Source organism: Hyperoodon ampullatus, assembly GCF_949752795.1.
Source record: "Hyperoodon ampullatus genome assembly, chromosome: 6".
In the NCBI taxonomy this organism is placed as follows: Eukaryota; Metazoa; Chordata; class Mammalia; order Artiodactyla; family Ziphiidae; genus Hyperoodon; species Hyperoodon ampullatus.
In genome coordinates, this window is record NC_136919.1 from 8,773,290 (window position 1) to 8,794,210 (window position 20,921).

At 52.9% G+C, this 20,921-nt stretch overlaps 2 protein-coding genes across 10 annotated transcripts in view; one reads left to right on the forward strand and one right to left on the reverse strand.

The window, feature by feature from the left end:
- RALGPS1 (Ral GEF with PH domain and SH3 binding motif 1) overlaps positions 1-20,921 on the reverse strand; it is a gene marked incomplete at both ends in the record, with an annotated part of 243,661 nt that overhangs the window by 107,209 nt on the left and 115,531 nt on the right. The gene's annotated exons all lie outside the window — the stretch shown is intronic.
- Positions 996-20,806, forward strand: ANGPTL2 (angiopoietin like 2; the record flags this gene model as incomplete). Its single annotated transcript, XM_079706798.1, has 4 exons — positions 996-1,812; positions 15,720-15,913; positions 17,812-18,082; positions 20,378-20,806. 4 exons carry the CDS (start codon positions 996-998, stop codon positions 20,575-20,577), a joined length of 1,482 nt encoding a protein of 493 aa, XP_079562924.1. The 3' UTR covers positions 20,578-20,806.

A 20,921-nucleotide genomic window follows, 5' to 3' on the forward strand; every position in this document is an offset into this window, starting at 1 on the left:
GTTCCCTGTTCTACCCTTCCACTGCATACACTACTTCTACCTCACGGCACTTAGGGGCTGTGTAATGATGGGTAAGCCCCGTGAGGGCAGGGGATGGCTCTGTCCTGTTTGCAGTGGCATCTCCGGCAGCCAGCACACCGTCTGGCATACCACAGATGTTCAATGGATATCTGGGGAAGGAACAAGTGGTCTAAGAATAGAACTGAAACAAATCTGGAGACACATGTCTGTTTTCTGCTCCCACCTGGCTTAATCGTGTGGCAGTGATGGGGACCGTGCAGTTACTGGCTGCTGGAAATATCTGGATTTAGAAGAGTTGTTTGCTCCTGTTTGGGCTCTGGAGCTTGGCTAACACACAGACCAAAGCCACGTGACTAGACACATCCTTTCATTGACACTGTTCATTACAAACTGAACACATCCATACTATGTCTAGCAAATCATTCATTTAACAAATATTGCAGAAAGCTTGCTTAGTGCAGCATCCTGGGGATACAGGATGGAAACAGACACAGCGCCGGCCTTTATGGAGCACAGATCCATGAAGAGATCACACAGAATTCAGATTCATCTCCACTGTGATGGGTGTTACAAAGGGCACGTCCAGGGGGAGGCTAAACGGTCTGAGGAGCGTGAGGCAGAGGAGGAGGGAGATGGGACAACCCTTCCTCTGCCTCCCCTCCCAGCTTCAAGCTGCCCTCGTGTAGTTCTCAGGCTCCAGGTGTGGCGGAGCCTTGGCCTGCTGCCTTCAGATGCTCGGTCCCCTCCTGTTTCCTTCCTGCCTCTGCCGGGCCCGCCTGTCTCCTTCTGTGGCTCTCGGAAGGGCTGCCTCCTGAAGCTGCGTTTTTGGAAACATCTGCCTGATAAGAAGGCTGAGCTCATTTATGGCACAGGCCGCTGGCAGTGACAGGACCCTCACTGAGTCTCCCCTTCTGTTTACTTCCAGGGTTTCATAGTCTCTGCTCTCAAAAAAGAACCCCCACTTTGCAAGGACCATGAGGCCGCTGTGCGTGACGTGCTGGTGGCTGGGACTGCTGGCCGCCCTGGGAGCGGCTGTGGGCCAGAAGGAGGGCTTTGAGGGCACAGAGGAGGGCTCGCCCAGCGAGTTCATCTACCTGAACAGGTACAAGCGGGCCGGCGAGTCCTCGGACAAGTGCACCTACACCTTCATCGTTCCCCAGCAGCGGGTCACGGGCGCCATCTGCGTCAACTCCAAGGAGCCCGAGGTGCTCCTGGAGAACCGGGTGCACAAGCAGGAGCTGGAGCTGCTCAACAACGAGCTGCTCAAGCAGAAGCGGCAGATCGAGACGCTGCAGCAGCTGGTGGAGGTGGACGGCGGCATCGTGAGCGAGGTGAAGCTGCTGCGCAAGGAAAGCCGCAACATGAACTCGCGGGTCACGCAGCTCTACATGCAGCTCCTGCATGAGATCATCCGCAAGCGGGACAATGCGCTCGAGCTCTCCCAGCTGGAGAACAGGATCCTCAACCAGACGGCTGACATGCTGCAGCTGGCCAGCAAGTACAAGGACCTGGAGCACAAGTACCAGCACCTGGCCACGCTGGCCCACAACCAGTCAGAGATCATCGCGCAGCTGGAGGAGCACTGCCAGCGGGTGCCCGCCGCCCGGCCCGTGCCCCAGCCGCCCCCCGCCGCCCCGCCCCGCGTCTACCAGCCACCCCCCTACAACCGCATCATCAACCAGATCTCCACCAACGAGATCCAGAGCGACCAGAACCTGAAGGTGCTGCCGCCCCCTCTGCCCACCATGCCCACCCTCACCAGCCTCCCATCCTCCACAGACAAGCCGTCGGGTAAGTCCTTCCGGGAACCTGCAACATCTGGGCCTCAGAGCCGGGTGCCAGGCTTCCCTTGGCTGTGACCACAAGTGGGGGAAGAGCCGCGGCAAGTTGAAGCCGGGCCAAAGGCTTGCGCCATCAATCCCCCAGCGGTCCCTTGGGCCAAGCCGCAGAAGCCGGTGGGGTGAGAGGGGGACCACATTCCTCAGACGGATGCTCCAAGGCAGAACCAGGAAACGGGGATCTCAGAAGACAACAAGTGTTTTCTGGCTTCTGATAGGAAAAAACCCAGGCCTGAGTCTTCTGGGCTCTGTGAGAGGTGCTCTGTGTAGGCAGGTAGGATGTCTCTCCTGCAAGCTCTCATACTGTGCCTGGCACAGAACTGGCATTTGGTAAATGCGCACGGAAGAAACAACAGACCAGAGGAAAAGAAAGTGTTATCACAGCAGAAGTATGATGAACACATTGTAGGGAGGGGCTGCGGGGGAGGAAGGAGTACTTTCTAAAGCCCACACATTTCCTAGCGTCTGCTGCATCTAGAATTTTCAGTGATGATTCCATACACTCTTAAATACATGTTTCATCTTAAATAAATATGGTAATTCTCAAAATATCATCATGGGGGAGGAATGGGGCTGCTGGTAGGTTTTGAAGCTTGACCCAGATACTGGCGCCGGGCGCTTTCATGTATATTATTACATCATTAGCCCCTGCAGCTCCTTACAGAAGGTTAACTGAGAGGATGAGGGACTTGCTCACAGGCTTAGGATCCTCAGGCTGGGTCTGAATTCAGGCCTTTTCACTTTAAAGCTGGGGCTGACTCCTCTGTGCTCGAGGACTCTGGGAATCCTCACTCTGGGGGGAGCACGAGCCCAGCCCCCTGAAGCTCAGTCTCTCATTCATCCAGGACCTCATGTGCCTTACAAATGGGCTCATATGAGGACTACGTTCATCTTTGCAGAAAAGTAACCACATATCTGCTTCAAGTCAGTGATATTTGTACCACTTCGTTATATAAACAGGGAGATATTTTTACTGAAACTATCCTGTTTTACATTTATTTCACACTTCTGAAAATAACCACCAGTACACTGGGAAGAGCAGTTTCTTGCTAACTCCAGAGAAGGCTGAACCTGAGTGCACGAGGGTGACCCACGCAAAAGACAAGGGCGGCACTGTGTGCAGGTCCGTGGGGGTAGCCAGGTGCAGGGCAGAGCATCTTTCCTTGCAGCCAAGCCCTCTACTGGGTGTGCAGGTTGAGGACTTGTGCTCTGGAGCAGACTGACCTGGGTTCCAATTCCGATTCCCCCACTGATCAGCTCTGGGACATTAGGCAAGTCACTTTGCCCCTCAGAGCCTCAGTTTCCCCACCTATCAACAGAGGATGGATTAAAATAGTGCCTACCTGAGGATTAAATGAAATACTGCACAACATGTGGTTAGCACAGTTCTGGCCCATGGTAAGTTTCAATACATGGTAGCTATGAGTTTCCTTTGGTCTTGGTCTCTTCATCTTGAAACAGGAGATTGAAATTTAAAAAACAGACCATTTTTAGCTCTGGCATTCTACAGCTGATGACTGGTTCATCTGTACACGTGTCTATTTTAAACCGGGAGTTCCAAAAGAGAGGGCAGAGTGTGTTAATACATCCTGACAGAGCACCCAGAGGGTAAAACATGCCCATGGCACCAAATGAAGGCTCAGCTGAATGATATAATTCTGACATGAGGCAGGCTGACCTCAACAGTTAGGCAACAGACCTCCTCTCGCTTAAGCATCTCTGGTTTCTGACTCAACAATTCCAGGACATTCCTGAGCTTGAACTAAGCTGGCGGATACACAGTGTAGGAATAAAGACCTAAGTTTGCACCCAGGCTCTACCTCTTATTAGCTGTTCGCTCATAAGAAAGTTATTTAGCTCTTCTGAGCCTTAATTTTCTCCTCTATAAAATGGGGAGAAGTGTCATACCATCACAGGGTTGCCGTGGAAACTCAATGCAATCAGGCATGGGATATACATCATGTGGGGCAGCCAACAATAGCTGAGCCCCTACTCTTTGCCAGTCACAGTGCTGGACTTGGGGGCTTGTGAAAACGACAGTCCTAACCTCCAGGAACTTAGTCTGGGGGAGACGGCAGATTCATGAATGCATTGGGACCTATCCAGTGCCCACCAGTTCTAGACCCTAAAATCAGCACATCAGGTCTGACAAAGGATTTCTCTGAGAGAGAGCACCTGTCAAAGCCAAAATTTCCAGAAAGCTGTGAGAATTTATGGGACCAACATAACAAAGTACCTGAAATCAGGAATGCAGTGAAAATCATGGGCTGTGCAGTCACTATGGTAACACCACGGGGTGCTAAGTGCCCGCCTACAGGCACTACATCTATTAAGGTGGCATGACTGAGTCTGCCTGCAGTAGAAGGGACAAGTTGGACGGAGGTGGGGACGTCAGAGTGAAGGATCTGTAAGAGTTTACCAGGTGGACTTGGGAGTTGGGTGATTGAGTTACTAGGGGGTCCCCGGTGGAGATGCATCTGTGCAAAGACCCAGGGGCATGGCCCTAATCCTGGCACCTCAAGTAGTTTGGTTCTCCTGCTTCTTCACGTGCATAATTCAGCCTGGACTGTGTGCATTCCAAGGCTCCTGCGTGCAACCAACCCCTTTCTCTCCCACTTAAGGAAGCACACCTGCATGGAGGGAATGGCAGTGATTTTATTATGGAGGTAATCTGAATGCACTATAATTTACCTTTTTTTTTTTTTTTTAAGCAAAGCCTTCCCAAATGTTGGTACTGATTGTAACTGATTCCTTGTGACTCATCTGACCACTGCACTCCCACACGAGGCATTCCCTGCCGAGACTGAGCACCTGGCTGCAGAAGCTGAAGGGGCGGGCAGAGCCCGGAGAGAGGCTGGGAGGCCCTGCCCTTTCCTGGTGTTGGACCAGGACAGAAGGAAAAGGCAGATGGTCTCTCTCAGCCAATCGGCAGAGAGCTCTTATCAGGCCTGTTCTGAGAACTTAGGGGGCAGGTTCTGGTCTTGGAAGACAAAACCTTCCTCTGTGCTCTGGCCCAACAGATTCTTTGCTCTGGGGACATCACTCAGCCAGAGACACTTCTGCAATTAAACACCTCTGCACTCAAGCCTTGGCAGCTCCTAAATCTTTCATTCTGCAACCTCAGAGCCACCTACTCTTTTCCTCATTGTCGGGGCTGCTCAGCCCGCAGCACGCCCTTCCCCAGGGGACTGAGGGAGCCATGGCCCCTTATCTGAAGCTGCGCTCACCAGCTTGTTCCCAGCCAGACAGTAACAGGCTGGCCCCAGGCCCAGGCCCAGGTCTCTGAGAGCCTGAGTGACGGAGGCCCAGGCAGCTCCCGGCTCCCCTGGCGTCTCTCTCAGGTCTGGCCAGACCTAAGGGCATTTCCATTAGAGTGATGCTTGTGATAAGGCCTGGGCCAAATGGCCCCGCCTGTGGCCCTCTCCCCTGGGGGGCCCCGTGGCTGCCTCCCTCCCTCCTCCTGTCCACTCTTCCTCACGCTTACGTGTCCCCGACCTCCTCCTCCACCTGTGTGCCCTGTGCACGCACGTCAATCAGGTCTGCTAAAGAGGAAGGCTGCAGGGGTCACTTTCTAAGAGGCCAAGGAGAGGACAGCATGGAGCCTCGGCTAGAGCCTGCTCTCAAGGTGGCTCTGGGAGGCCCAGGACACTACTCCTCAGCGCAGCCCAGGCACCGCCGTGCACATGCCAGCCCTCCTGCCATGGCGCCATCCTAGGGACTGACCAGAGAAGAAAAGGCAGTGTGACCACCAGCTGCCCACAGTGAGGCCTTGTCTGAAATGAATCTTTAAAAACCAAAAGGAGTAGACATTTCTAGCTGTTTTCTCTCCTGAGAAAAACATAATCAGCTCAGTTTGTTTTCTCAGTGGATAAAGAGGGGACCATAAAATCATAAAATATTAGAGCTTGTCAGAGGCCTCTCAGATCCCCTGGCATAGCCTTCTTGTCCCAGAGTCTGTCAGTGACAGAGCCAACACAGGTCCCTGGACTTGTAACTTCCAGGATATTAAGCTTCAGAGAGGTTAAGTAACTTAGCCAAGATTACACAGCAAGTAAGTGGCTCAGCCAATGCTCAAACCAAGGGTGTCTTAGCCACTCTGGGATACTATACATTCCCATGGAAAGGCTAGGGGGCAACTGGTGTGAAAATCACTCTATAAATGCTTGATTTGACCCCAGGTGCCAGCTGCCTGGGACCTGACTCTCCATCACTATTTCATGTACCAGGTTCCAGGCAGCTCCCTGTAAAAGATCTGGTAGATTTGTTAGGTTTGTTATTAGAACTCTTACGGTTCTGATAACAAAGACATCATTACTGTGAAAATAAGATAAAGAAAATAGAATTAAGTTAGCCTCATACTACGGAGTTTCTAAAACAACAGAGTTCTCCCTCAGAAAACGTAACATGCACCTGACTTCCAGTAAATGGACCCAACTGAAGCTCCCATTAAATCTGATATTTCATTTGTATCAAATCTGGACAAATTGTCTGGAATTACTTCTACTCAGCAATTTTTTTTTTTTTTTTTGCGGTACGCGGGCCTCTCACTGTTGTGGCCTCTCCCGTTGCGGAGCACAGGCTCCGGACGCGCAGACTCAGCGGCCATGGCTCATGGGCCCAGCCACTCCGCGGCATGTGGGATCTTCCTGGACCGGGGCATGAACCCGTGTCCCCTGCATCGGCAGGCGGACTCTCAACCACTGCGTCACCAGGGAAGCCCAACTCAGCATTTTAATGTATAGCTAAGTCTGAAGTCCTGATTTCTTTAAATATGTTAACCCTAAATATATAAAAATCAGTAGCTATGATCTGCTCTTGGGGCCACATTAGGTGTCAACCACGCTGCTTCACAGATAACACACAGAAACCACCCATCCCTCGCAACAGATGGTCCACGGCCAGGGAGGCACAGGCAACTTTAAGAAGATTGTTTTCCTAGATGGATTTCTCCCCTTATATTTTATTTCCCATTATGAGGTAGGGAATATGTACATTAGACTGTGGTCTAAAATAGAGAACGAGATAGATCATGCGTGGCTTCCATTCCTTCTGGAGGTCAAGCGATGGTCTGTCCAGGTGAGCACTGCTGGTCCCATATGCGCCTGAGGCCCAGCGGAGGGTTGGAGAAGGGCATTCTGAGGACGGTGAGGGTGACTACAGCCACCAAGCACTCGGCCTTTACGGTCACAGGGCCTGTGGGGAAAACCCAATCTGGCTCTCTTGCCTCCAGAGCCTGTGCTGTTTTCACTGTGCTATGCTGTCATGTTTCTAGAATGTTATTGTTGAACAAAATAAGACTTCCAAATTCATTACAAACTACATAATCAAGTGATATTTCAAGGAGCATTCTTTGCTAGCTTCTTCATAAACAAAAGCCACTTGAGCTCGAGTCGGGTCATCTTCCTCCTAGCTTTGCTTTCTCGTCTCCTCCTGGGCTACTTTGGAGTGGAGTGTGATGGCAAGCTCTCCCTCTATTACTCAGGCACTTTGCAGGGAGGACATTTGGCTAAATGCTCAGGCTATTTACAGCCCCGAGAGATAAACCACCAGCTTGTTATTGTTACAATTTGTGAGCTAGCATCCTGCGGCCTGGAAATCCCAACAGTTTGGCATCTGGCAAAATGAACGTAATCTAGAAAATCCGGGAGCTCAGGCCTCTGTGGCCAGCTCACTAGTCACATGAATGGACTGCTGTGGTGAATTGGTGCTGTGAACTGTATCATAACCCTGAGATACTCCCCCAGAAAAAATGATAAAGAAAGCAACATTAAGTGAGCATCATACTACAGTGTCTAAGACAAGGCTGGCCAGGTTTGTCGAGCGCAGTGCATCATGTACTGTTGTAAAAGTAACACAGCCCACTTCTCAGTGATCTCAGTCAGCAGCAAGGAGGGAGGGAGGCCAAAGAGACTGCCCCGGGAACACTGAGACAGCCCCTTCCACCTCTGCAGCACTTCAGCTGCCCCTGAGATGACTCTGGACGAAGAGCATGTTGGATCCTGACCCTGCATCTCGAGCTGAGCCAGTGGAGCTGCAGGGCCTGGAGTGCTCTTATGTCATTTCTTCAAATGAATAAGTGATTTTCCCTTCATGGATTTTTTGAATAATTTAAGTTAAAATTACTATACATACAGAGAGAAATTTCACTAGGAAAGTTTTAAGCTTAAGTGACAAATATAACAGTTCTTTTAAAATTTCCAAATGTTGAAATTAAGATATCTTAGGTGGTGTGTTAGAGTGCCATCAAAAAGAACAGAAAATCCAATCATCTGGGCCTACCCCGGGCATTAACGTGCAGGCTTTCTACTACAGACTGTCCAGGCTTCCCCAGATAACAGGTTTCCTTACTCAAGGTTTGGTCTGGATGCTAATTATCCTTTGTTGTGGGGATCCCTGTTTCCAGATGGATTTATTATTATTGATTCTTAAACTGGAAAGAACAGGATGAAGATGACAAGGGGAACGCACCTCACGGTGGTGAGAAGATGGGAGACGGAGGAAGGCATGGGAGGCGCCAGGTGGCTCTCGGCACTAGACTGGGGGGGGTCAACCCATGGTCACGGCCCAGGAGAAGCCCACGGTCTGGTGGGGAGACAGACCCCCACAATCCCAATACGTGTGACAGCCACAGCACAGTACAGTGGAAAGAACCGGGGCGTGGGAGGCAGAGCCCGTTCTAACCCCACGTCCTCTGCTTCCCAGTCGTGTGATCGCTCTGCGCAGGGGCTTGTGAGGCTGAAATAAAATTGTGTAAAGCACCTGGCATGTGAAAGGCTCTGGATCCGAGGCAGTCATCACTCTTACTATATTCCAGTGAAGATAGATATGTAAGGCACTATGAGAACCCTGAGAAGGATTGAGTAGCTCTTCTGGGGTTGGGGCAGGCTTCCTGGAGGAGGGGACGAGGAGGGCTGCGGGCAGGTAGATGTGCTCTCACAACCACTGCCACTATCATCAAGAAATCAGGGAGATCAGGCCTGGTGCTGGGCAAATGTCCTGTGTTCAGAAAGAGAAAAAGGATGACATACTAGAAATTGCATACCAGTTGGCATGTGGTCAAACCCCAGTGAAATTATAGAGAAGAGTTTGAAGAGTGATGTGTGAGCATTTGGAAAAGGAAGAGGTGATCAATGAAAGCCAACACAGGTTCTCTCAGAACGAGCCCACAAGCTTATTCCCTTTCTTGGGAAGGGTGAACGGGCTGGCGAACCGTAGGAACGACCCCCCGTCTGCGATCTGCGGGGCGCAGTCATGGGTCTGATGAGCTCCTCCATGATGTGCCCGCAGAACAGCTCCACTCAGTCCCATCACTGCGACCGGGGAGCCCAGGGCTTCACCCCACCAGTCCAGGGAGCCCTAGGGAACTGCTCACCTCTGCACCCAGGGAGCCCCCCCAGAGCCCCTCCCAGTCTGACCTCTTTTCTTTTTAAAATCGCTTTAAAGTCTCTGTCTCTCCCCCTGCCCAAGGGTACTGGTGGAAACCCAGGAGTGGGCACGGCGCTTTTGAAAGTGTTCTCTGGGAAGCAATACTGTAATATCTGTTTATCCTGAGGTCAAACAGGCAGAAACAGGACCCCTTCAAGCTCTTCATGGGCCCAAGGGGCTCTTATTTGGGGATGCCTCAGGATGTACCAAGTGCGTTGAAATACACCCACCTCGCACATCTAATATAACTTTTACTGTAAAATTTTTGAAAGGATTTTTAATAAGTTTGTGTTTGAAATTACTTGGCCAAGTGCAGCACAATTAATTTATGGTTGGCTCTGGTTTCTCGGCAAACATCAGGCACATTCAGGAATTCTTGTGAAGTGAGAAAAATGTAACCTACAAATTGTTTTCAAAAGTAATAACATTTTTTATGAAGACTAAATTTAACAATTAATGAATTCGACAAAATGTTACACTTTGTAGAAATTTAATTATATACTTACAAATTTTGACTTTGCAGTTTTCTTTTCGTATTTTATAGCTAACAAATTTTTTTTAGGGCTCAAATACTTTTCATAAACTCCTGAAAAGCTTGTCAGCCCCAGGCAGTGTGCTCGCTGTCCGAGGACTTAAAGGGCCTGAACAGCAGGCATGAGCGTCTGGACTCTTTCCCCAGAAGGACCAGAAACGATACTTAGAATGTCACCGTTGGGGCGCTGCAGGAACTTGACTGAGATGGCTTTGGGAATGTACCGTCTGTTCCTGTGCTAGGTTATTGTTTTGTGCTTTGGTTCACTGAAAAGTGGTGAGTGACACAGAATATACATGTTCACAACCAAAATATGATTTCCCCAGCCGTCTGGATACATGAGACTCGAGCAGCACACGTGATTGCTCCTTGCCCCCCGCACTGGGTTTCGGCTCTCCTGCCTCACCCGGGACGCCTGGCAGGTCCTCATGCTGGCCGGGGTGGGACTCACGCCTAAGCAGGACTCACACCTAAGCAGTGGACATGTGCCCTGGTGCTCAGATTATTCATTTGGGTCAGAAAATCCAATTTCAACACAACTAGTCTTTTCTCCTGTTAGAAAACTGGTTCAGGGAGGGGCCAAAAGACTTGCTGGAGGCAGACCATCCATGAGAATAATAGGAAGCGGCACACGGTTCTCACATAAGAGCAGTGCTTCCTGGTGACATCACAGAAGCCTCTCTGCGGTGCCCACGTATGGACTAAAACACCCCAGAACGTCTCCCGCAGGCCACAGGGTCCTCTGTGTGGCCTCAGGTGGTCAAGTCTGGAGACTTGGGCTTAGTGGGTAGAGAGGCCTGTCAGGCTGCTGGCCGGCTGCGTGGTCTAGCCCAGCTGCTGGCCGGCTGCGTGGTCTAGCCCAGCTGATGGCCGGGAAGGACTCTGCCCCTCTCCCCATGGCTCAGGCGCAGCAGGGAGAAGAGGCATCACTCTGGCCCACATAGGCCCGATGTCTACCCACTTCTCAGCTCCTGGCCTCGGCCAATCGGCCTGGTCAGATATTCATGGGGCCGCACGTCCCTAGTGACTGCACTGAAAATTGATGCAGTTGGTGAGTCCATTTCTCCACTGGGGCCTGGGTGGGCAAGTCAGGCTGAAGGTGGTCTGCCTCAGACCCACAGGGAGGACACTGGAACTAGAAAGTTACCCGTAGGTCTGGGCTGGCTGCAGGCTCCAACGCGGCTTTACCGGAAGGCCCTACACTGGGGGTATTGAGCCCCGGAGCAGCCATCAGTAAGTGGCTCCTGGCTTCCCAGGAGGCGAGGGGCCCTGTGTGCCAGATCCCTCTGTCAGGAACCCCAGTGAGGAGGAAGGGAGCAGGGAGGGGACTTAGGCCCCCAAACCCGATCGCCTCCAACGCTCACCAGACATTGGGGTCTGGGGGCCCAAGACCTGTAAACTCTATGTTCCCACTGCCAATGTCCCTTCTCCCCGAGGCCTCCTGACTGCAGGGCCTGTGTGCCTTCCACACCCTGTGCTGCTCCTCTAGGGAACCACACAGACTCGGCTCGGCCATGGCAGCCACGCTTTCCTTCATGTGGAACGTTCTGGCTGCAGCTCCACCAACAGTGTAAATATATTCTTCGCAGAGATGAGGTCGGGGCGCTCCCTGCACTCACAGCCTTGGTGCTGCTGAGTTAGTGCTGGCCTGGTGCTCCGGGCAGGGCTGCCCTTTCAGAAGGAGCGCCAAGTGAAACACTGCCGGGTACTCCGCGCTGCTCCAAGGAGAGCCCTGCCCACCGCACACTGAAGATGCAGCTTCATTGACAAAAAAAAAAGGTTTCCATTCTTCATTCCCATTAGTCTTTGTGGCCCTCTCCACTGAAGTTCTGACTTTCACAATATGCCTTTATGGAAAACATCCATCAGTAAATAATCTTATACTTAGTCTTGGAAATCCGAAAGCAAATACAGTCACTTGTTTGGGGCTAGGGGATGGCGGGGAGTGGACAGCTTCAAAACTACCAGCTTTCATCTATCAAAGGAAAGAAAAAAAGAACCCTCTCTGGCACCTGCCCTGGTCGGCCTCGTGAGGGGTGCTGTGTTCGGGAGACCCTCAGAACAGGTAGGGTTCTTTCTGTCTGTTTACAGAAGAGATGGAGGCTCAGTAAGGACCTGCCCAAAGTCACACTGTGAGGAGATGCGGCCACCAAGCTTTGAGCTAAGGGCTCCTGACTCCAAGTTTGGGGTCCTGTCTCCAGCACATAAACGCTTGCACAGATTCCTGAGTCAGTCTGACACCTCGGCTGACCCCACAACAATTACATTGTGTATAGGTAACAGGTGTAGATTTCTCATCAGAGGAGGATGTTTTGACTCAGCCGTTTTAATGGAGCGGCATCATAATCTTACTGCTGCCGTTTTCTGCTGCTTTATCATTTTACTGCTGCCAACTTTTCAATGCCAAGTATTTTTCTGACTAATTTTCATCCATCATTTAATTTTCTGACCTTTGCCACTAGTGCCTTTAATAAGAAAAGGGAACATGTTTGAATGCCGGAGATCTTCTAGAGCTCTGCAGGGGTGTCTGAGAGATAACTGTCTGGAAACATTCCTGATGGAAAGTCCTCAGTGTCATGTGAAGTGCAGGATGTAGGAGATGTATGGAGGCTTTTTTTTTAGTAACAGCAGAAAATACTAAATACGTCTACACTATTTTGCACTTACTCCATGATTCTAGAAAGCATGTCATACCTAAAAAGCCTTCAAGGAAAGAAGTGCTAGATTTGCCTTTTAAAAAAAGGAAAGGAAAGATTCTCCATCATAAGAAACACTAAAAATAGTTGTAAAATAGTCGAAATCATTGTAAAATGGGCAAAGGACATCAAAAGGTAAGCATAGAAGAAAAACAAATCAAAGATTTAAAAAGGCATAACACCTTGACAGAGAAGAAGTGTAAGTTCTTATTTTTCTTAACCTGGCTGACCGGCAATGATTAAGCCTAGTTGTAAGGACACAGAGAGAAGTCAGCCTGGGCCCCTGCCCTGGAGTCCACTCCAGCTGAGGAGAAGGATGAGGGCTTTCGAGTGTGGGCTCTGGACGACCACTGGGTTTGGATACCGCACCTGCCCCTACCGGGAGGGAGCGTCACCCAACGTCCCCACGCTCCAGTTTCCTCATCTGTAGAGTGAGGAGACTACTAGCTACCTGGCAGGTGTGTCAGGAAGATCTCGGGTATAAATACATGGTTGGGGCACGTAGTAAACGCCCAGCACGTGTTGGCTAGTAGAAATATTTTATTGTTATTACCATTCCAGTCAAGCCTCTCTCAGAGGCAGGGTTTCATAATCTTGGGTTTGGAAGTCCATTTACCTTCTGATTATAAGCGAAATTGTGTGTCTGTGCATCTTTCTAGATAGAGGGTCTGGAGCTTCTTCCCCCAAACTCTTAAAGGGATTGGTTGGCTCCAAAACATTTAAAAACACTTGCCTTTTAAAAACAGCCCTTTGTAGAAATGTCAAAGGTAAAGCTGGAACCACTCAGGGAACCCACACAGGTAGCGTAGGATGGGAGCCGCGAGGCTGACCAGCTACCCTCCTGGCGTCCTCGAAGCTTCTCCCCATGCGGCGCCGCCTTCAAAGCCAGCCTTTCAGCCTGAGAATCCACGGAGCCCCACGGCGGCTCTGCAGGAAGAGGCCTGGCTGCTCGCTTTCAGTTGGGTGTTATTCTGCAGGCTTCTGCCGGACCTTCTGTCACCAGCTTCCGCATCGAACGGCCTCTCCTGTGCTTCTGACTCGGTATCGAGCTGGGAGGCCTCCCACGCCTGCTCTGGCTCTGCTCCAGCTGCCGGAGACAGACTCCCATTCTCTGCTTTGGTCCCCGGGGCCACGGGCTGAACACAACCAAAATCTTTCTCTCCTTCATGAATGTTCTTTCTGGAGGTCTGGCCTCCCCTTCCCAGGACGGAAGAGGCACAAGGCAAAGAAGGAAGCAGCTGCTTGTGCCACATCTGCTACCGGGCGGGTGCTTGGGGCCCTGGCCATCCCTTGGGGGAAGGAGGGCTGGCCAGCAGGTAAATGGCTGGAGGATGAAGGGGGAGCCCCAGTTAGCTGTCAGCGGCGAGCACCCACGCCCACCTTTCTTCTCGGTGCTGTTGAGCGCTGGGGACAGAGGGGTGAGCAAGACAGCCCCTGCCCTGCCGTCAGGTTCCAGGTGGGGATGCTCAAGCCCATCTGTGAGGCCTCAGGAAAAGCCCACCTGAGGTGTCCAACAAAGACCAAACCCAAACTTGCCCTGTTTAACCATCAGGTGTGGACGAATCCAGCCCAATCACAGCTAGGGAGGAATGTGAGAAGTCTGATCTACACAGGAAAAGCTAAATGCACCCGTCCCTGATGCCTGCCCTTTCTGCCCTCCCCCATGCACAGGAAGGACAGGATTCCACAGGAACTCAGGCTGAGAGAAAGCTGGTGAAGTCAGCTCCCCCCTTGCTGGGCATGGGAGCAGCCCCCGCTTGCCTTAAGGCTTCCACTGCCCAGCACAGGACCTGCTGAGGCTGGGACTCAATAAACAGTTGTTGAATAAACATACACATTAATAGAATAAGATGGAATTTTTTTAGGACGTTTGGTCTTAACCATTCTCAGTTTAGGATTGTTTTGAAGAGAAGCTGAAGCTATGTGTGGTGATTTTATTTATTGTAAAATACATAGTTCAATGGCTAGGTCTTGAAAAACTTCGAAGTTTTCTCAGATCAATCAGGAAGAAGCCAGCTTATTTGGCCCTTGGTGACTCAGGTTTGTACCCTCTTGCTGACGTGACCAATGTCCAAACACAGGAAGCCACCAGGGGAAGTGGGGGAGGGGTGTGTTGAGAGACCTACAGTAGCGACACCCATCCCTTCTGACTGGGCTGCCCAAGCTCGGGGAAGCCACAGATCACAGAACCCATCTCGTCTCAGTTTCAAAAGAGAGCCATGGGGCTTCCCTGGTGGCGCAGTGGTTGAGAGTCCACCTGCCGATGCAGGGGACACGGGTTCGTGCCCCGGTCCGGGAAAATCCCACATGCCGCGGAGCAGCTGGGCCCGTGAGCCATGGCCGCTGAGCCTGTGCGTCCGGAGCCTGTGCTCCGCAATGGGAGAGGCCACAACAGTGAGAGGCCTGCGAACCGCAAAAAAAAAAAAAAAAAAGAGAGAGCCATGGATTGGAAGGTGCCCTAGACACCATCCTTTAGGCGCATGGACCTTGAAACATGGGCTCTGAGCACCTGGCCCTCGGTGAGCCTCCTTTGGAAAATACAGATGGAGCTGAACAGAAACTTGGTCCCCCCTAAAGGTCTTTGGAGGCCAGCATCTGAATCCCAGAAATATCCTGAGACCTCTGGCTACAGATTCTGGGCATTGCTTGGGCCCCTGTGACCCCCATGGAAGTTCACGTACTAAAAACTGCAACGACTGTCACCAAGCTCCGTCGCTGGGAAGGCGGGCCTGGAGTCAGCCGTGCTGGGAGGGGCAGCGAGCCCGGCTCACTGACCGGGCGGAGCCCGCTCGGTGCTGACGGATGCTGCTGTCTCTCAGCAGGCTCACATCTCTTTTTGCCAGTATAACCAACTTAAAAGAAAAAAATCACTCCAGGAATGGCACACAAATGATCCAAGCAATCCTTACAGCCCCAATGAGGTAAACATGATCTCCCTTCTACAAACTGGGGAAACCGAGGGCTTGGAGAGGTAAGGAAGCTCGGCCAAATCACACCATGGGGGAGTCAGGGGTGACAGTGCGCCCAGACCCCTAGCCCTGGGCTACCCAAATCAGGCCCCTCACCCTGCAGGTCTGTGGCTTCCAGCTGGAGTCCTGCCCGAGGCCGTGCCGCGCGGGTCGCAGCCAGGGGTGAGGGGAGGGGAGGACGTGGCTCGGCGGCCAGGCAGCAGGGAGGTCTGTGACGGCCGCACACCTGTGTCCCCAGGCCCGTGGAGAGACTGCCTGCAGGCCCTGGAGGATGGCCATGACACCAGCTCCATCTACCTGGTGAAGCCAGAGAACACCAACCGCCTCATGCAGGTGTGGTGCGACCAGAGGCATGACCCCGGGGGCTGGACCGTCATCCAGAGGCGCCTGGACGGCTCGGTCAACTTCTTCCGAAACTGGGAGACGTACAAGGTGAGGACTGCCCACCTGAGTGCCAGGGCCCTCGGAAGGAGGCGCCTGCTGCCCGTCAGGGCCTGTGTGGCCCAAGGGAGGAGGGCACTGACAGGGCCATTTCTGCAAACCCACCAGGGTAGGGGGGACCAGCCGCTCCTTTGCTGCCCCCCTGGCAACTGTGGCAGGACAGAGACAGGGGTTCAGACCACAAAAGCCCCATGAATGGGGTGGGAATTTCGAAATGCTGGGGTGCAGTAGCCCCTCACCCCAGCCAGGTTTGGGGAGCACCTTGGTCCCAGCTGGGGTTCTCAAGGGGAAGACCTGTCCTCACAGCCCAGAAGGGGCAAGTCCCAAGGCTCCCAAGCCCTGGGAAAATCTCCCACATAGCCCGTTTTGGGGAACTGTGGGAATACTTGGGTCCTAATTCCAGGGCTCATCCTCTGGGCTCCCAATTCCTGGGAAGTTGAATGCTCTTCCTTGTAGGAGGAAAGGCTGCAAGGGCTCCACCCCACACCTGTCTCGCTCCTCTGAACAAAGAAGTGGTACCGAGGACGCGAGGGCAGCTGAGTTCACTGACACCTGCCACACGCCAGGCGCAGCGCTGGGTGCTTCCGTTCATTACCTCCTTTGCTCTCACATCAACCCCAGGAGGGAGAGACTGGTCTGGACCCAGTTTACAGATGAAGAGGTGGCACAGACAGGAAGGGGGAGAGCAGTGAATACAGCCTAGGCCTCTGACACCTGCAGAGCCAAAAAACTCCCTGGACCACACGACACACACGTGGCTTTGCCATGCCCCGGTCCTGTCCTGCTTGCCCTCCAGCCCACCTCCTGACCAGCCCGTGCCTTTGTTTTCTCCTCTTTCTCCTCTGCCTCCTAGTTGAGAGGTTTCTGAAGACGCCCTAACTCCTTCCGCCTCCTTTCCACGTTCTCTTCCTCAGAGCAGTAGGCGCAGTGGTTAAGTCTGGGTTCTTAGTTCAAATCCTGGCTCACCCTCATGCACTCTGGGACCCTGGGCCTCCCCAGGCCTCAGTCCACTCACTCTAGGGAGGATAATGATAGTACCTAGTTCATAGAGTTGGCATGAGGGTTAATAAAATGACCTACGGAAAGTTCTGCCGACAGTGCCAATATACCGTAAGTACTCACTAAATACTAGCTGTTATTATCATTAATGAATCCAACCTATTTTTCAAGACTTCAAGTGGCCACCACTCGGCTGATGACACCCAAAAATACTTGGAAAAACTATAACAAATCCCCTGGATTCTAGACCTAGGAGGGTGCCCAGGTGGATGTGGCATGCCTTTGTCACAGCTCACACCTGTGCATTAGTTTACATGGGACCCTCACACACGGCCCCTTCCCAGAGAAGGGAACAGAAGCTCAGAGAAGGTAAGGGAATTGTCCAAGGAACTCATGTTGCATGCCTACTGTGTGCTAGGCTCTTAATTTACCATATTACGTGTGTCCTTATAGCAACCCTGGAGGGAAGGTAACATAGCGTCTCCCACGTTCACACGATGCCTAGCATGAAACAGGCACTCTCTAAATAGTCTTGAGTGTTGCATGACTGAGGCTCAGACAGGCAAAGTGACTCAACAAGTGACAGCCAGGTGGGGGAGTGGGGAATTAAATGCAGGCCTGCCTTCTGCTCTGCCTGTTTCCAGGCCTCTCTGTCTGGCGCTGAGCAGCTGACAGCCGGGCCCTGCTGGTCCTGAAGTAAGAACCAGATGTCTTATAAAGACCACCGTTAGCTACCCCCACGATTAATGGGCCCGGTGCGAGAAGAGGGATCCCTGCCGAGCGGGTTGCTGGTTTCACGCGGCATGCTGATTAAGCTCGTGATCTAATGGAACGGGCACACGTACGATCAATGCATATTCCTCACTAATGCTTGCCCACGTTTTCCCCAGCAAGGGTTTGGGAACATCGACGGCGAGTACTGGCTGGGCCTGGAGAACATTTACTGGCTGACGAACCAAGGCAACTACAAACTGCTGGTGACCATGGAAGACTGGTCTGGCCGCAAGGTCTTTGCAGAATATGCCAGCTTCCGCCTGGAGCCTGAGAGCGAGTATTATAAGCTGCGGCTGGGGCGCTACCATGGCAACGCCGGTGACTCCTTTACCTGGCACAATGGCAAGCAGTTCACCACCCTGGACAGAGACCATGATGTCTACACAGGTAGGACCAGTGGAGTCACACCTAGGTGCAGGGCAGGGGAAAGAGGTCAGTCAAAGTCGAGACTCTGACTCCCAGGCCTGAGAACGGGAAGATCCCAGGGCCCAGCTGCCCAACCCCGCCCCCATCCCCTGAAGGCCCACTCCTTTGCCCTCTGCCCACAGACCCCCTTCGCAAGGCTGGGTCAGCATGGCATTTACAAAAAGGGGGAGGTAAAGAGGTGCACAAATTACATATCCGAGGGCCACTCTGGGCCAAGCTGGGCATTGTACTGGGCTGTGCACTGCATCACTCCCTGCCTGAGGCGCTGGGTGTCACGGCGACATGTCCCCATGTTACACCCTGGCTAACAATGCTGCCCCACCTCCTACATGCCTGTGCCCTTGGGCACGCTGTTCAATCTCTCTGGAACCGTTTCCACATCTGGAAGTAAGGACATACCTACGTAGCAGGCTGGTGAGAAGGTGAGAATGTGCCTGAAGTGCTTTGTCTGGGACTTGGAGGAGTCAGGCTCTGAGTGGGCGCAGTCTCTAGTGTGTACTGACAATGCAGTGCTATGGGAAGCTATGAGAGGAAACCAGGTAGGAGAGATGAAACGACCTGTCCAAGATCATGTGCCTCAAGTCCAGGTCTTTATTAAACAAAAAAACAAGGGAAAAAAACAAAAAACGGTAAGAAACACACACAGTCCAACCCTGAGTCCAGACATCAACCCCCCACATTCATCTCAAGGCTCCACACCTCAATTCCTTGAGATGAGGGCCCCTGGGCCCTCGCTGGTTGGTCCCTGGGGAGCCAAGCCCGCCTCCAGGCCAAGGCTGTTCTCATGGGCAAACCCAGCCCCCTCCTGCCCCAGCTCCCTGATAGGTCCCAGTCTAAAGGCCACAGCCTCCCCTTTGAGGACTGTCCCAGGAACCACCTGCACTTCCCTGGCAAGCCCGGCCGCCTACACCCTGAGGAGGGACCCCCACTCCAGGTCCCTACAGCAGCAGACTGTTCTCACCACACTGGGGGAGACACTGACACCTCTACCTACTCCCTGGTGCAGAACTGACCCTGCTGCAGGGGCCCCGAGGAGGCAGTGTGTCGTCTGAGGCCGGGGCTGCCAAGGCTTCCGGAAGAACAGGGCAGGAAGATGACCCTCATCAGAACTGTCAGACTCTGGGGACAGAGAGGCTGGTTACAGCCTTTCTTGAGGACCATTATGGGGAGCAGGGAGCAGACTGTTCTGCAACCCCAACCTTCAGGCCTGTCCAGCAGCAGGGTCAGTGGATGTGAGGCAGTGAGCTCCCTGTCCCTGGAGGCATGCGGGGCAAGCTCAGGAGGGGCGTCCACTGGCTGACGGGAGGCTGGCTGTGGCGCGCCGAGGGTTCTGCCCTCCAAATCCGATGCTGCCGCTTGGACCTCGTGGCCTCGGGTCATGGCCCAGAGGAGCCAGAGAAAAACTCTGGGAAAACCTGGGCTGCTGGGGCTCTGGGGGTGCCTGGGGCTGAGTCTCCTCTCGGCTTTCTGCCTCAGCTGGCCTGCTCCCTCCTCACCTCGCCCCAAGGCCTCTCCTGGAGCAGAGCTGCCCGCCCCATCGGGCCCCCAAACCCACAAACTTGACTGGGCAGCCCTTCCCTTGAGTGGGTCTCTCCCTGGGCCTCACAATGTCTTCCCTCTCCCTCCTGGGAAGGGCGATGCCCCTGCATGCCCGCTTGTACCTTGCCCACACTTTTACTGTTGTTCCGAACTGCTTGTCCTTGGCAGCAAAATCCAGCATGATATGATAGTGCCAGAAACTTTATGAAAATATCTTGCTTTTGTGGAAAAAAAATTGTTTTTGGCTGGAATACAGGCTTGGGAGGAATAGAGGAACACTTCATCTTAAACACTTCCTTTGTCATTCTGTAAAGACTCTTGATCTAATAGTTTCAGCTCTTAAAAAACATTCCTCAGAAAAACTGGCCCTCTACCCGCCCACTTCAGGTCATTTCTGTTTTCCTCCCTGGTGCTTGCTCTGCAGCGAGCCCTGGGCTAATCCGTGGCCTCCTTCGGTTCCCACACGGGTCCCGTACTGTGCGGGGGCAGCGCGCTCATCCTTATTTTACCATGAGAATTCAGTGGCTCAACAAGGTCAAGTTGCCTGCCCGAGATCACAGAGCTCGTTAGTCAGCAGGCAGGTCTGAGGCCCCGTCCCCTCTCAGGCACCCTTGGTCCAAATGCCTCCACAGGGGGTCCCTCGGAAGCCCCCCGGGCAGACGGTGGACACGGGGAGAACCTCCTCCCTGAGCCCTTCTCGCTCTTTCTCTCCCGTAGGCAACTGTGCCCACTACCAGAAGGGCGGCTGGTGGTATAATGCCTGTGCCCACTCCAACCTCAACGGGGTCTGGTACCGCGGGGGCCACTACCGGAGCCGCTACCAGGATGGAGTCTACTGGGCTGAGTTCCGAGGAGGCTCCTACTCGCTCAAGAAGGTGGTGATGATGATCCGGCCGAACCCCAACACCTTCCACTAGGCTGGCCCCCCTCCTGACCCCCCGTGGCCGCCAGGAGCCTGCCCGGCTGTACTGGCCCAGCACAGAGAGCGCCTCCTTCCAGTTCACCTCAGGACTGGGAGGACTGCGACGCTGGACTCTGATTTCCCAAGTCACTGCGGCAGATAATACAACTGAATCCAAGCGGTATTCTCTGTTGCTACTACTCTTCTCCACATCGGACAGCCCCTCGTGTTTCCAGACAGGACAGGACGGCAGACAAGTCTTTCCTTAAATAAAGCCCCAGCAATAAAAACACAACTGCAAACAAAACACCTTCATAATATACACGTGTGTGAGCCGACCTTGTGCACTTATGTGTATAC